We start from the raw sequence: 15,000 nt of genomic DNA, 5'->3' as shown, positions 1-15,000 counted from the left end.
TTATAACAGAACATGTTATAGAGTGTTTATAACATCCCGTCTGAAGCGTTATATGAGCTACAGCAGTATTAATTGAGGGCTACTGACCTGAACAAGACGTTGTTGTTTCACCTCAGGATGCCGGGTTCAGCCTCACACACACTCACACACTCTCACACACTCACAGCACCGATCATAACGCGTTATATGTGTTTCTCTTCACGGTTTATTACACCGCGCTGCTGGTCTCATGGCACCTCAGTGTGCCTGAAGCTACACAAGATCTTTACAACTGTGGGATTGGCTTCGGGTTGTACCATTAAGTGTAAAGAATAGGGGTGGCCGTCGGAAATCATTACACTCTTCACGTCTTAACGTGCACACGTATGTAATCCGCGTGCTTTTACTACACGTGGGAGACACTTTGTAATCAGCTCTGTTGTTGTTTACGTCCTTTATTTACAACAGGATTCCGTTAGCAGGTCGGGAACACAATCACTCACCCCGCCACAGTGGTACAGTCCGAGGAGCTCTCAGTTGGGGAGATGAAATAGACTCCACGGAAAAGTTCAACACAATGCGGGGGGTGGGGGGGGGAGTGTAGCGTGTGTGCGTGTGTGTGTGTGTGGGGGGGGGGTTCTTTCTCAGAATTAAACTTTTTTTTAGAGATACATTATTTCTATGTATTTCTCTAAACTGTTGCACAATCATTAAAGTGCGAATGGAAAGACTTGAATTGTAAATAAATAAAAAACATCAACACACTAAAACTCACTGAAAGCTATTTCTTAAGGACTTGTAGTTTATTAACCAATGACAACATTGTCAGTCACAAAGCAGCACGTATCAGGTTATAATCATGATGTAAATGCATTATAAACATACAATGTACTATACACACACCACCTACTGACATACAACCTCTATACACACACCACGTACTGACATACAACCTCTATACACACACCACCTACTGACATACAACCTCTATACACACACCACCTACTGACATACAACCTCTATACACACCACATACTGACATACAACCTCTATACACACACCACATACTGACATACAACCTCTATACACACACCACATACTGACATACAACCTCTATACACACCACATACTGACATACAACCTCTATACACACCACATACTGACATACAACCTCTATACACACCACATACTGACATACAACCTCTATACCCAGTGAATTTCCTTAAGGCCATGCTGGAACCCACAAAGACCTTAATTAGACATTTTTCACACTTATGACATAACACTTTACAGCACATGGTGATTTAAAGTCATGACTCAACCCGATATAGTCAAATGACTTCCTGTTTCTCTGTAAAAACTTATATTAGATGCTGGTCAGATACACACATACTGCTGGTTTTCTCTTGTAAATTAATTCTGTGATATGAGACACACGAAAGATTCACCTCAGGCCTTTTGTGGTAAAGCGTATATATATCAAGCCACTGACCCGGAGTACTGACTAAAACACTGGGCTTTATGGTCACTGGACTGTTTTGTGGTCATTAATTGGGAGTGTATGTGAGCTCTTCTCAGCTGCAGGTCAAAAGATCAGCTTGGAGACTTTGTTCTTCTGGTGCCAGACCTCACACACCAGGAAATCTTAACACACAAGACATTAACAATTAAACGGCGACTTCAAAGCCTGTGTGCGATTCAGAATATAATCATTGCAGTAATTCTGAACATGTGTTTGTACAGACAGTGAACAGCTGCTGGAGGTGGACATTAGTCTGCTTCACACACTTCCGTTCCCTCCGTTACACAGAAACATCAGGCAACGTTTTCAGCCGACGTGCTTCATCCGGGTGTAACGTCTCCTCATAACTGGTTCAGATTGCCTTATCATGTAGAACTGACCTGTGTACATTTGTACACCACCTCTGATCCGTACTATTCGATATTTAATCATTTAATATAGCAAAAAGGTGATATTATAATAGTAAACACGATGAAAGGATCTGGAATAAACAGAAAACAAACTAAGTGTAATTCTGATTATTCAGCGTAAGCTCACGACATGTGACTGAGGTCAGAGAAAGCAACATGCAGCACCTTTACAGCTGATTCATTTCCCCTCATGTGACACTCGGCTCTGAGACAAACGGACTTACGCTACTGCATCCTGTTCGGGGCTCAAAAGTTGTGTTAAGTCAATGAAAAATTTAAACCCTGTGGAAAATATCAGTTATAAAGAGTCTCGCTGTGGTTTATTAACGTGGCAGCGAGGAGCAGGACGTGTGAGCTTGTGCCAGGCTGGGGTAAAAACCACAAAACACACACACACACACACACACACACACAAAATCATGGGAAAAATCATCATTGTAGAAGACAAGAAAAAAAAACTGGCAAGGATTCTTTAAGAACGACATAAATGAGAAGAACCACATCAGAAATTCCTGAAGAAATGACGCAATACCAAGGCCTTTGCCTTAAATCACAAACGTCTGCGTTACTCTAGAGCGTATGATCCGTCTAGTGCAGAACGGCGGACCGGACGTGTTAAACAGATGATGCGTGTGGAGCGATGGGCATGTAGAACACGACCTATCCCATCATGCACCACAGGCCACTGTACAGCTCAAGGCAACAGATACATACAACCAAAGACCAGGTCCAACTGACCAATCAGAAAGAGAACCTGTTTTCTAAATCAGATCATTTTTTCTAAATATCGCTTTATAAAACTAATTAGAAACTCTATAACCGTATAAAGTGTATTCACTGGAACTTCACTCGGGCTTTAGACTTGACCGTTTGGATCAGTGACACGCTGCACTGAAAGCAACAGATATCAGGATAATGTTTAAAGTTCTGATGAAGCTTTATTCAAATAAGACATTGTTGGGTATTTTAAAGTGAGAATCGGTTGAAACTGTAAAACAAACAACAGACCAATGACAACCCTGAACCGACCCTCCACCGCTCTCAGACCTCCGGCGTGATCCCTCGTCCTCCAGCCCTGTAAACTCACCTAATGTCTTCTTATTTCCTCTTGTTTTTCTATTCTTTCCAGTGCTTACTCAGCAATGCCTGACAGAGAGAGGGGGAGAGAGAGAGAGAGAGAGAGAGAGAGAGAGAGGGAGAGAGAGTGAGAGAGAGAGAGAGGGAGAGAGAGAGAGAGAGAGAGAGAGAGAGAGAGAGAGAGAGAGAGAGAGAGAGAGAGGGAGAGAGAGTGAGAGAGAGAGAGAGAGAGGGAGAGAGAGAGAGAGGGAGAGAGAGTGAGAGAGAGAGAGAGAGAGAGAGGGAGAGAGAGAGAGAGAGAGAGAGAGAGAGAGGGAGGGAGAGAGAGTGAGAGAGAGAGAGGGAGAGAGAGAGAGAGAGAGAGAGAGAGAGAGAGAGAGAGAGAGAGAGAGAGAGAGAGAGAGAGAGAGAGAGAGAGGGAGAGAGAGAGAGAGAGAGAGAGAGAGAGAGAGAGATCCTCTGCAGATCTGCAACAAAGATGGAGTTAAAAAACAAAACAGGATTCACAGGAACACAGGCCTCAGGTTTTACTCACTCAAACACGTCTTTGGGGAGCTTCAGGGATGGCCATTAATCTGACAAACTCAGATGTTTGTGTGTGTGTGTGTGTGTGTGAACCATATGGCAGTGATCAGTAACACAGCTGATCAGGAGACAGCTGTCATTCATTATACAGGGTAGGGACGACAGTCTCCTAAAGGAAAAGATTCTAGATAAATTTGAAGCATCAAACTACTTAAAAACAGTTTAAATATATGAACGCATAGTGAGTGTCTGTGTGTGTGTGGGTGTGTGTGTGTGGGTGTGTGTGTTCCCACATGGCAGAAAGAGGATGCCTTTGTGCCTGTTTCTAAATGTCAAAGATCAGATTTTATTTTCCAGAATTATTGTTTCTCCTCTCTGCCAGTAGCAGGAAACACACACACACACACACACACACACACACACACACACACACACAGGATCACAGTGCTCCCTCCTACAGGGGTATCACAGATGCTCCGACGTCAGCAGAATGCAGAAGGGTGAAAGGTTTAAGGACGTTTTGTCTTTTGTGTGTTAAAGGTACAGGAGAGGAAGAGGAAGAGGGAGAAGAAGAGTCCCATGTTTAGTGCTGAAATCCTCCACAAACTCACACTCAGACCTGTCGCTACTCTTTGGGACAAAGCAGCTTGTTTAAGGAACATTTTAAAAAAAGTTAGCGTCTCTAACCAATAGATTTTTTTCACTTGTGTGTTGTAGTGATGCCCCTGAGAGTAACACAATAACAATCAATGTAAAGTGTCTTCATGAAAATGGAGGTTGAACCAGAAGGAAGGTTATTGGGGACGTTTAAAGGCTCCAGAGCACTAAAAAGGATGTTGAGTCACATCGATATCATTTAAAACTGGTTTTTAAACAGTGTGCAGTTACAGTATACAAACCCACTTCATTTATTAACACGCTCCAGGTACAGAGACGTGGTGTAAAGTTTCTTTTAGACAGAAGTCTGAGACACGTCTCCGCCAGGCCGAGAGACACACATGACTCACAGCACCGGCGCTGACGGGGAAGCAAAATACTTTCGTTTGTTTTGTTTTAGATTTGACAAACTATAATGTAGAACAAAAACTGGGGCAAAAATTATTATTATTGTTTTTTTTTTTATCTGAATGAATCAGCTGGTGTGTGAAAAGTGTGTATAAAGCTCATAATTAAACCACACACACACAGACACACACAGACACATGCATAGACACACACAGACACACGCATAGACACACGCAGGCACACACACACAGACACACATAGACACACACACGCATAGACACACACACTGACACATGCATAGACACACAGACACACACACATAGACACACAGACACACAGACATACGCATAGACACACACAGACACACACTGACACATGCATAGACACACAGACACACACACATAGACACACAGACACACAGACATACGCATAGACACACACAGACACACACATAGACACACGCATAGACACACATGGGGTCCATATTCAAAAAACAACTCTTGAGAAATGCCTCCAGATTTTTTTTTTAATCTTCTAGCAGAAGAAAAGAGCTTGTGGTAATAAACCTGCTCCTTCTTCACTCTGAAATCACATTCTGCTCTTACTGGCTTTAGATCAGCTGCAGTTGGTGTAAAGTTCATACAATGAGATGACACGAGGCCCAGTGAGCAGATGAATCTGTTCCGCACAAACCCATTTCTCCACACAGCTACGCCTCTCAGGTGTAAGGATGAAAAATAACAAGTTGTTCTTATGAGTCATGATGAAGTGCATCAGAGCTTCGACTGGATGAACCGGAGTTACGGCTCCGAGTCGTGGACTCAAATGTGTCAGGACAAAACTCTTCCCACCCCAAAGCTCAAACTGGAAACATACCATCAACATACTCGAGTGTATCTGTTACGCCATGGGAGCAGGGTCGGGGTTTGATTCCCACCTCCACCTTGTGTGTGTGGAGTTTGCATGTTCTCCCCGTGCCTCGGGGGTTTCCTCCGGGTACTCCGGTTTCCTCCCGGTCCAAAGACATGCATGGTAGGTTGATTGGCATCTCTGGAAAATTGTCCCTAGTGTGTGATTGAATGAGTGTGTGCCCTGCGATGGGTTGGCACTCCGTCCAGGGTGTATCCTGCCTTGACGCCTGAGATAGGCACAGGCTCCCGGTGACCCGAGGTAGTTTGGATAAGCGGTAGAAGATGAATGAATGAATGAATGTATTTTCTGTCTAATATTATAAGAAATAAGAAAATGCCACCTAAAGCTGATGTATAACAATAATACACTAACACGTCCCCCATCTGCCTATAAAACACTTTTAAAATAAAAATTATGGTGTTTTTTTGCTGTGCTGTTTATTCTTATGTTGTGAAGCTTACAAAATCTTTTCAGGTTTTCAGACTCTCTCTTCTTATCTTTGTGAGATCCACAACGCCCTCTAGTGGTGACGTGATGCTGCAAAAGGAGATCACATTTCTTACAATAAAAGCACAGACACACGACTTTGTGAATTTACTGGTGTTATTTCTTAAAAAACACACAGAAAGCAATCCAAACGTACTGATTGTAATAAATTAACAGTGACATAATCCTCGCTACAGAAGTGAAGACAGCGTGGGCGTGGTCACAGTGAGCGTTCTGTACAGCTACCCAATCAAATCACAGGGAAAAGAAAACAAACGACAAACAAAAAAACAGCCGATCGGAGCAGGGCGCGAGGTGACTGAGCATCTCCCTGTTGGCTGTCAGGACGACCAGGATGACGAGTGCGACGAGATCGAGACGAAACAGTCAGTCAGATGTTTCAGAGATGCAGCTTCTTGGGTTCTGCTGCCTCACAGATAGTGTTCAGTTCTAGAGTGAAGGGCTCTAAAAGGACATTTATAGTGAGTCTAGAACCATGGCTCAAGATTCTAGAGCAGCGCAATGGTACAAGTGCGAGTTCTAAAACATCCATAAACATAAAAAACAGAATAAAGGGGTACTAATGCATCAGCCCACGTCAGTGATCACAGTTCATGCTCACACACATACACACGCGCACACACACACACACGCGCGCGCGCACACACACGTGTATGTGTGTTTCAAGTTCATCCTTCATCAAATCTCACATATAACAATGGGAAAATCTACATGGAGGCAGGGATGATCCAGCTTTATAATTCCCTACAGAGAAAGAGAGAGGATTATTAAAAAAAATTAAAACACTGATTCTTATAAGACACACACAAGCGCGCGCACGCACACACACACACACACACCTGAGGTATGAGGTTCTTATGGATCCTCTTGAGCTTGGCTCTTTTGCGTCCGTTCTTCGTCACCACCGTCTCCTCATAGAACTCATGAGCCAAGTCTCCATCCTCATCAAAGTACATAGAGCTTTAAAAAAGAAGCAAACACACACACACACACACACACACACAGCTCAGTAACAGAACTGTCCTTGCTAACAAAGCAGAAAAAATGTATTTTGAAGGAAGCTCTTGTGTTACCATAGCAGCAAGTCAAAAAGAGAAAAGGCCAGGACTAAACTGTAACTGTTGAGCAGGTAGAGATACAGATTTAAAATCCTGCTGTGATTGTTTGGGATACACACAGTTTGTGTAGTGATTGGATGACACAGGTACACTCGTCACACACGCTGTGTTCTTTTACACACCCTCTTGCTTCTTTTAAAAATATCTGCGTGATGAAGGATGATCTGATACCTGTTTTTGGTATTGAGTCATATTTAAAAGCATGGTGTTGATTCCTCACCCTGATCCGTGTGTGTGTGTGTGTGTGTGTGTGTGTGTGTGTACTATATTTACCTCCTCCTGGTAAACACTAAGGGTGTACCATTTGGGAAGTTGCGCATTCTGGCCAGCGCTTGGTCTCCTGCTTCTTTGGCTGCTTCATCGCTGCCACCGGAGCCAGAAAAGGGCCAGTAACTTTTAGCTTTGGAGCCGCTGCCGCCCATCTTTAACCACGGGACATTATTTTCTTAGCCGGAGCTCACTCACCGGTGATGCAATGCTACAGAGGGACCACACACACACACACACACACACAACTCACATCACATTCCTTTTATTTTGGGCCTTTATGACCCACATTGCCTGCCTCAATCAGATTGTGCAGCGGGGTAGAGCTTCTTCCTATAAACCCCCAGTGACGCATCAGACTTCCATCTCCAATAAACACTGAGATGAACACATCTGGTTTATTATCAGTGTTGGAGTGTGTGTGTGTGTGTGTGTGTGTGTGACAATATCATATCGATGCTGTACCATTAGAACACAACACACACTCATCACAGCTACCAGGAGAAGTCTTTCTAATGTTAGTAACATACACATTTCCTATAAACACTTTACAATCTCTGACTGGACACTGAGGAAACTCACAGTATTATCACATAGTATTATTATTAATAGTTAACATATTTACAGTCGTGTAACATGATACTTTACTGATGTATTAATCTTCATAGTTGTAACCTGGACGTAACGCAATCCTTATAGGTTTATCAATCTAAGAAGCCACGCCCATCACCACCGGTGACGTCACGTCAACACACGAACCTTTCCTTTTTCAGATAAAGCTAATATTAATGAACTAAAAGGTAATAATGTGTAAAAAGACACACTTACTGGTAGGTTTGGAGTTCATATTTAACCAACCAAATTCCCCACAACTAAATAAACTACGTACAGAACTGGAACATAAGACTGGAGTAAATATGAGAGATGAATGCTAATGTGGTGCCGTGACCCTTTACACCAGCACTTAATGTGGTGCCGTGACCCTTTACACCAGCACATAATGTGGTGCCGTGACCCTTTACACCAGCACTTAATGTGGTGCCGTGACCCTTTACGCCTGCACTTAATGTGGTGCCGTGACCCTTTACGCCCGCACTTAATGTGGTGCCGTGACCCTTTACGCCCGCACTTAATGTGGTGCCGTGACCCTTTACGCCTGCACTTAATGTGGTGCCGTGACCCTTTACGCCCGCACTTAATGTGGTGCCGTGACCCTTTACGCCAGCACTTAATGTGGTGCCGTGACCCTTTACGCCTGCACTTAATGTGGTGCCGTGACCCTTTACGCCCGCACTTAATGTGGTGCCGTGACCCTTTACGCCCGCACTTAATGTGGTGCCGTGACCCTTTACGCCCGCACTTAATGTGGTGCCGTGACCCTTTACGCCCGCACTTAATGTGGTGCCGTGACCCTTTACGCCCGCACTTAATGTGGTGCCGTGACCCTTTACGCCTGCACTTAATGTGGTGCCGTGACCCTTTACACCCGCACATAATGTGGTGCCGTGACCCTTTACGCCTGCACTTAATGTGGTGCCGTGACCCTTTACGCCTGCACTTAATGTGGTGCCGTGACCCTTTACGCCTGCACTTAATGTGGTGCCGTGACCCTTTACGCCCGCACTTAATGTGGTGCCTATATATATAAATATAAAACAACACTCTGTATATTCTGTGATAAAGTTTACGATTTGGAGCTCAGGCTTGAGTTAACCTGCTAATTAAATCTGTTCCAGTTACCAAGAAGCTAAAAATCACAAATCTCAGGTCTCAAGTGCACAAAACACACCTTACATCACACTCTTGTGCGTTATAACGATGTGTCCATGTGAACAAATCGCAGCCTGAGTTTACTGTGAAACAGAAGATTTAGCTACAGCTTGCTAACAGTTAGCTTAGCTAGCTCAGTATGTTTATATATAAACACAAGTCCAGTGACACTCACAGAGGTTGAAGCTCTGACACTCTGAGGAGAAAAGCCGAGCAGACGAGGAAAAGGTTTAACTGTACTGTAAAGTGTAAATGTTTATATAGACCACAATCTGACAGGACAGAAGCGAACGCTACCTCAGGGGCACAAAAGCAACGACGGAAAGATAGAAGTGCCGGAAGTGACAACATGCGCTCGTGCGCTGAAATAATACAAGTCGCTGTAGGAGCAAAACGATAAATTATGTATGAAATATAACAATTGTTTACGATCATTATACTGTTAATAGCTTTTGTTAATATATACCACATTATATACCACAAATAACACATTATTTCAATAATACATATATTATTAATTAACATATACTCTTATTATTATTATTATTGTTATTATTGTTATTGTTGTTGTTATCATTAGTGTTATTATTATTGTTGTTGTTATTGTTATTATTATTATCATTATTATTATTGTTATTGTTATTATTGTTGTTGTTGTTATTATTAGTATTATTATTATTTTTGTTGTTATTATTATTATTATTGTTATTATTAGTATTATTGTTAGGGGCACGGTGGCTTAGTGGTTATCACATTCGCCTCACACCTCCAGGGTTGGGGGTTCGATTCCCGCCTCCACCTTGTGTGTGTGGAGTTTGCATGTTCTCCCCTTGCCTCGGGGGTTTCCTCCGGGTACTCCGGTTTCCTCCCCGGTCCAAAGACATGCATGGTAGGTTAAATCACGTGAGTGAATGAGAGTGTGTGTGTGTGTGTGCCCTGTGATGGGTTGGCACTCCGTCCAGGGTGTATCCTGCCTTGATGCCCGATGACGCCTGAGATAGGCACAGGCTCCCCGTGACCCAAGGTAGTTCGGATAAGCGGTAGAAGATGAATGAATGAATGAATGAATGAATAGTGTTGTTGTTGTTATTATTATTATTATTATTGTTGTTGTTGTTGTTATTATACCATGCACACTATATAAATATCACACCGCACAGTCACCGTCTTTCTCACAAAATATTTAATGAATTCACATTTTCATATTCTTTCAGCGTGATCAGTTGTTCAATTTATCAGAAATTTTACAAAATTATCTGAAGAATAAATAAATCTTTTCACAATGAAACAAATTCTGAAAACATATTTTCAGGTTCCCAGACATTCAGTGCAAAGTATAACTGGTTATTTCAAGGAACAGTTTGGTTAAAAAATAAAGAAGAAGAAGAAGAAGAAGAATGAAAGGACAATAATCATTTCTGCTCATATGTTCTTCTTTAACATGATACTGGATCAGTGTGATACTTTGTTAGTGTAAGTCTGTCTCACACACTATCAAAACATTCACCATTTTTAAATATTCACCCAAACTTCATGATCATCTGCATCTCTTCCAGCTTTCTGTGAGTTCTGAGAGGGCGGGGCCTAAGTGTGCCGAGTGAGCGGACACTAGACCGAGGAACAAAATGTGATCTGTTGAGCTACATAAATGTTTAGGCCTTGTTTATAGATATTATGTCATCAATGAACTCACAGAAGCCCAGGGTGTGAGCTTAGGGGTCCACAGTCCACAGGACATGGGGTAAGAACACAGGGTTAACTTCATCATCACACTCTGTGGAGCAAGTCTTTATGTCCAGTGAGAAGTGGCGTTAGGATTCGACCTGGCTAAATCTGTTAAAGCTACATCTGCTCACTGTTACCCTCCTCAATGCTGTGTGTGTATATGTGACCCTGCTGCACCTTTGTTTTCTCACAGTGATGGCCCAGTCAGCGGTGTGTGTGTGTGTGTGTGCATGTTCTCAGCAGTGTGTGTCACATCCAGCTTCACTCCGTCACACTCCTGTCAGCCCGGCGAGCTGAAGCTCCCCAGCGCCTCCGTCAGTTTGTCCCGTGCCACTGAGTAACGCTGCACGATCTGCCGGACGTGTTCCTCCTCCTCCCGCTGCAGGATCCGCAGGAAGTTACTGAGCTCAGGAAGAGTGAACGCATCCCACTGCACAGGAGAACAACAGCACGTCACTACAACACTCTGTCTCACCGATCAGATCAAACTGTACTCGGATTGGACCCTGATTAGACTCAACACCTAGCTGAGACAGGATGCCTAGATCAGACTAATAATTAATATGAACTCTGTGCATGAACTCACCTCAGCAGATCTTTGCTCAGATTGGTTTGGACTTTTACAACATGTTCAGATTTGACTCTGTACATTCACTGCTTTCACGGACGCTTGAATCGGCTCTGCTTTAAAACCAATTCTTATACTAATGTATGTGTTGTGTGTGTGTGTGTATTTTAGTTTATTGTGTATGTGTTTTAGTTTATCACGTGCACTCACGTTCACATCTCCTGTCTCGTTTTCTCGGAGTATGAAGCTGAGTGAGTTCTCACTGGGGCCCGCGCACAGACGCAGGAAGAGAGGACGCTCATCATCACACAACTTCCTCATATACACTGAGAGAGAGAGAGAAAGAGAGAGAGAGAGAGAGAGAAAGAGAGAGAGAGATTATAGATAAACATAACCATTAGCCATGGTTTTGTATCAGACTTTCCTTATATGGTCATAGTTTCCTGTTCTTGTTGATCCCATTGGCTCTGATGAACACTCTCATCACTTAACACAAAGAGAGAGAACGTGAATGTGATTAAAGACATTAGAGAAAATCCTTCATTATTAAACGATTCAGTAACGAAGCAGAGAAAAGCACAGCCTACAGTCTGAGGGCTCTGGAGATCACTGCTGAAGCTCCGGTTCCTGACCTACTCGTCTATTAATGTCTTACATCTCAGTACTGTATTGCTGCATGAGTGGAAGAATGACGATGTCTGATTTAAACAACAGAATATGTCACTTATATAATATATAATATAATAATGTTCCTCACCCTGACCAATCCTCTCGCTGCGTTCGAACAGAGCGAATTTAGCCGGATTGTCCACCACTGTGAACTTGTTGAGCAGAGCCTCGATCACCTCTCGAACCCGAGTGTTCGAGCCGACATGCAGCTGCTTCATCGTGTCTCGGGGCAGGTAGAACGACGTGCAGAGGCCGTGCGAGGGCAAGGGGGAAAAGGAGGAGCAGAAAGAGGAAGAAGAAGAGGAAGATGAGGAGTAAGAAGACGGTGACGGTCTCTGAGCCGGAGGAAGCGAGATGGGCCGAGCCAGCTGGAACTGGACCTTAATGAAACCTGTATATGAGCCATCCCTGTTCTGAGAGGACACACGACAGGACGAGGACGTTACGCTAGTAAACATTCAGAACATATCTGATGAACGGTGGAATCTAATGTATTAGGTTAGATGTTGGATCGGATATTGGATCAGATATTTCTCACCAGACTCATGTAGAGGTTGCTGTTGATCTGAGCGTTGTATTCTTTTACTTTGTGTTGGAGTTCAGTGATGGAGAGCTGTTTCTGTTTCCTCCAGTCCACCTCAGTGTCCTACACACACACACACACACACACACACCAGATATAATAGAAAAGTTAGATAAACTTAATGCAGACAAAGTGCACATAAATAAAGCTAACACACAATCATTACTGGGTAATAAAATGATGAGGGGATGAGTGACAGAACAGGAGGAAACACAGTGAAAGTGACTGACACACATCTCACACACACACACACACACCCACACACCCACACTCACCCACTCACACACACACACTCACACACATGCACGCACACACACCCACACACATACACACACACACTAACACACACACACACCCACACACACACATACACACACAAACACTAACACACACACACTCACAAAAACACACACACATACATATACACAAACACTTGCAGTAGAGCACTGAATAATGCTGGAAGACAGTAATAAAGTAGTTATAAACAGTCATCTCTCATACACTCACATGCTGGGACTGAGAGTAAACCTGATTGGTCTGTACACTAAGTCTGTATATTCTCACACGTGTGTATTCTACAGTTCTACGTGATGTCCAGTGTGTTCAGATTTCACCACACAGAGATGTGCGTGTTTATATTAATATATAGTGAAACGTCTCCTCACCTCCTGCGCCGTCGGGTTACAAGAAAGAGAAGTTTGTGCGGTGACAAAGTGTTCGAGCTCAGAGTCAGAATCATCCTGACTGCAGTATCCGCTGCTCACTGCGCTCCTGCCACCCCACCACATCACCAAATACCCCTGTGTACCCTCAACCTCACTGTGCTTCACTAACACACACACACACACTATCACTCACACTCACACACACATTCACTCACAGACACACACACACAGACACTCTCACACACGCACACACACACACACACACACACACACACACAATCACACTCACACACTATCACACACACTCATTCACAGACACACACACTCACACACACAGACACTCTCACACACGCACACACACTCACACACACACACACACACACACACACACACACACACACACACCCTATACAGTGCCAAAAGTGAGTTCATTAAATGTGACTTAATTATTAACCTGATTTTCCTGTGTGTGTACGTGTGTGTGTCTGTGTTCTTCGGTCGAAGGTGTGAAGTGCAGATGGCTATAATTTAAGCCCCTCCCACACTGGCTATTAACTTGTCATGGAGCACCGCCCCTTTCACCACAGCCAATCACATCACAGTATTACACAAGTGATGCTTTATTTGCATTAAGACTAGGCACTGTGTGTGTGTGTGTGTGTGTGTGTGTGTGTGTGTGTGTGTGTGTGTCCACGCTCCTTGTCTGATATAATTAGCTGTCCTCTGACCAGATGTCCTCTCTCGCTCCCCTTTACTGGACACTGATATACTGCTCACTTGTTCACTCTCACTGCACTCCGTCACTCAGTGTTACACCACATTATATGACTAACAGAAACGTGTACAGTGGCCCATTAAAAAGGAGACGTTTGTGTACGTTTGTGTGAAGGAGTCTCCAGTGTCAGTGCTGTGTAACATTCAGAGGTAAACCTGGAGATTTAAGTCTTCTGACATCCTCCTGACACTTTATATGTGACAAGGTGTTCAGTCCAGACAATTTTCAGAAAGACTTCGCTTCTGCTCCACTTACACTAATGAACACTGTAATGAAATGATGCACCGTTAAAGTGTGTGTGTGGTGCAAAAGAAACGAACAGCTGCTGTATTGTGTGGCTGCCATGGCAACGGCCGTGCCGTAAAGCAACTGTGTAATAAATTCACACATAGCATATGGAGCAGAGAGCTCGAGGCACAAGCACTATCTCTCCGTCCCCCAACCACACACACACACACACACACACACACACACACACGTTACCACGTCCGTGTCCGTTTCAAAGTGCTCGCTGCCGTCTGAGTGTCCGAGCACAGCTTCACAGTCCAGCTGTACCAGGGGCCGACAGCGAGAGTGACACGTGTACCTGCAGTCTGCGTACACACACACACACACACACACACACACACACATCATTCCAGACCCAAACACAGCTACACTAACTACACTTCTTAAACTAAAAAAGAGTAAGAACAGGTTCTAGAGTGACACTGTAAGGTTCTTTTATTGACCTGCTAGAGGAACCCTTAAAGGTTCTAGAACCTCTTTGATAGCTGTGGTGAGAAGAGCAACTTCAGAAAGGTTTGACTCACTGACACAGCGCAGGCTCCGTCTGTACACACCCCAGATGAACTCTCCACACAGGTCACACCAGGCCAGGTGTGTGTGACTGCAGACCTGGAAATCATGACCTTCCCCCCGTC

At 43.8% G+C, this 15,000-nt stretch overlaps 3 protein-coding genes across 5 annotated transcripts in view; all 3 read right to left on the bottom strand.

The window, feature by feature from the left end:
* hyal2b (hyaluronidase 2b) overlaps window positions 1–251 on the bottom strand; it is an 8,985-nt gene extending 8,734 nt beyond the window's left edge. The window contains exon 1 of the mRNA XM_060857675.1: window positions 88–251. The gene's annotated coding sequence lies outside the window, so the exon portion shown is untranslated. The remainder of the gene's footprint in view (window positions 1–87) is intronic.
* A 5,764-nt stretch (window positions 252–6,015) lies between these two features.
* On the bottom strand, window positions 6,016–9,419 carry tusc2b (tumor suppressor 2, mitochondrial calcium regulator b). The gene is made up of 4 exons (XM_060857700.1): window positions 9,268–9,419; window positions 7,329–7,533; window positions 6,777–6,897; window positions 6,016–6,681 (listed from the first exon to the last, which is right to left on the bottom strand). The coding sequence occupies exons 2-4, from the start codon at window positions 7,475–7,477 to the stop codon at window positions 6,616–6,618; spliced, it is 336 nt and encodes a 111-aa protein (XP_060713683.1). The 5' UTR covers window positions 7,478–7,533; window positions 9,268–9,419; the 3' UTR covers window positions 6,016–6,615.
* An 846-nt stretch (window positions 9,420–10,265) lies between these two features.
* The window catches only part of rassf1 (Ras association domain family member 1), a 6,348-nt gene continuing 1,613 nt past the window's right edge, over window positions 10,266–15,000 (bottom strand). The window contains exons 2-7 of one of the 3 annotated variants that reach the window (XM_060857678.1): window positions 14,890–15,000; window positions 14,561–14,670; window positions 12,593–12,700; window positions 12,143–12,467; window positions 11,596–11,711; window positions 10,267–11,247 (exon numbers count right to left, since the gene is read on the bottom strand). The exon at window positions 14,890–15,000 is cut by the window's right edge and continues 179 nt beyond it. In XM_060857678.1, coding sequence (XP_060713661.1) covers window positions 11,098–11,247; window positions 11,596–11,711; window positions 12,143–12,467; window positions 12,593–12,700; window positions 14,561–14,670; window positions 14,890–15,000 — 920 coding nt within the window. In that variant the 3' untranslated portion in view covers window positions 10,267–11,097. The other 2 variants (XM_060857681.1, XM_060857680.1) reach the window with 2 other exon arrangements.

This window comes from Tachysurus vachellii, chromosome 22 (genome assembly GCF_030014155.1).
Source record: "Tachysurus vachellii isolate PV-2020 chromosome 22, HZAU_Pvac_v1, whole genome shotgun sequence".
NCBI classification, from domain to species: domain Eukaryota; kingdom Metazoa; phylum Chordata; class Actinopteri; order Siluriformes; family Bagridae; genus Tachysurus; species Tachysurus vachellii.
The sequence above is the reverse complement of the archived record's forward strand: the minus strand, read 5'-3'. Positions and strand labels throughout refer to the sequence as shown.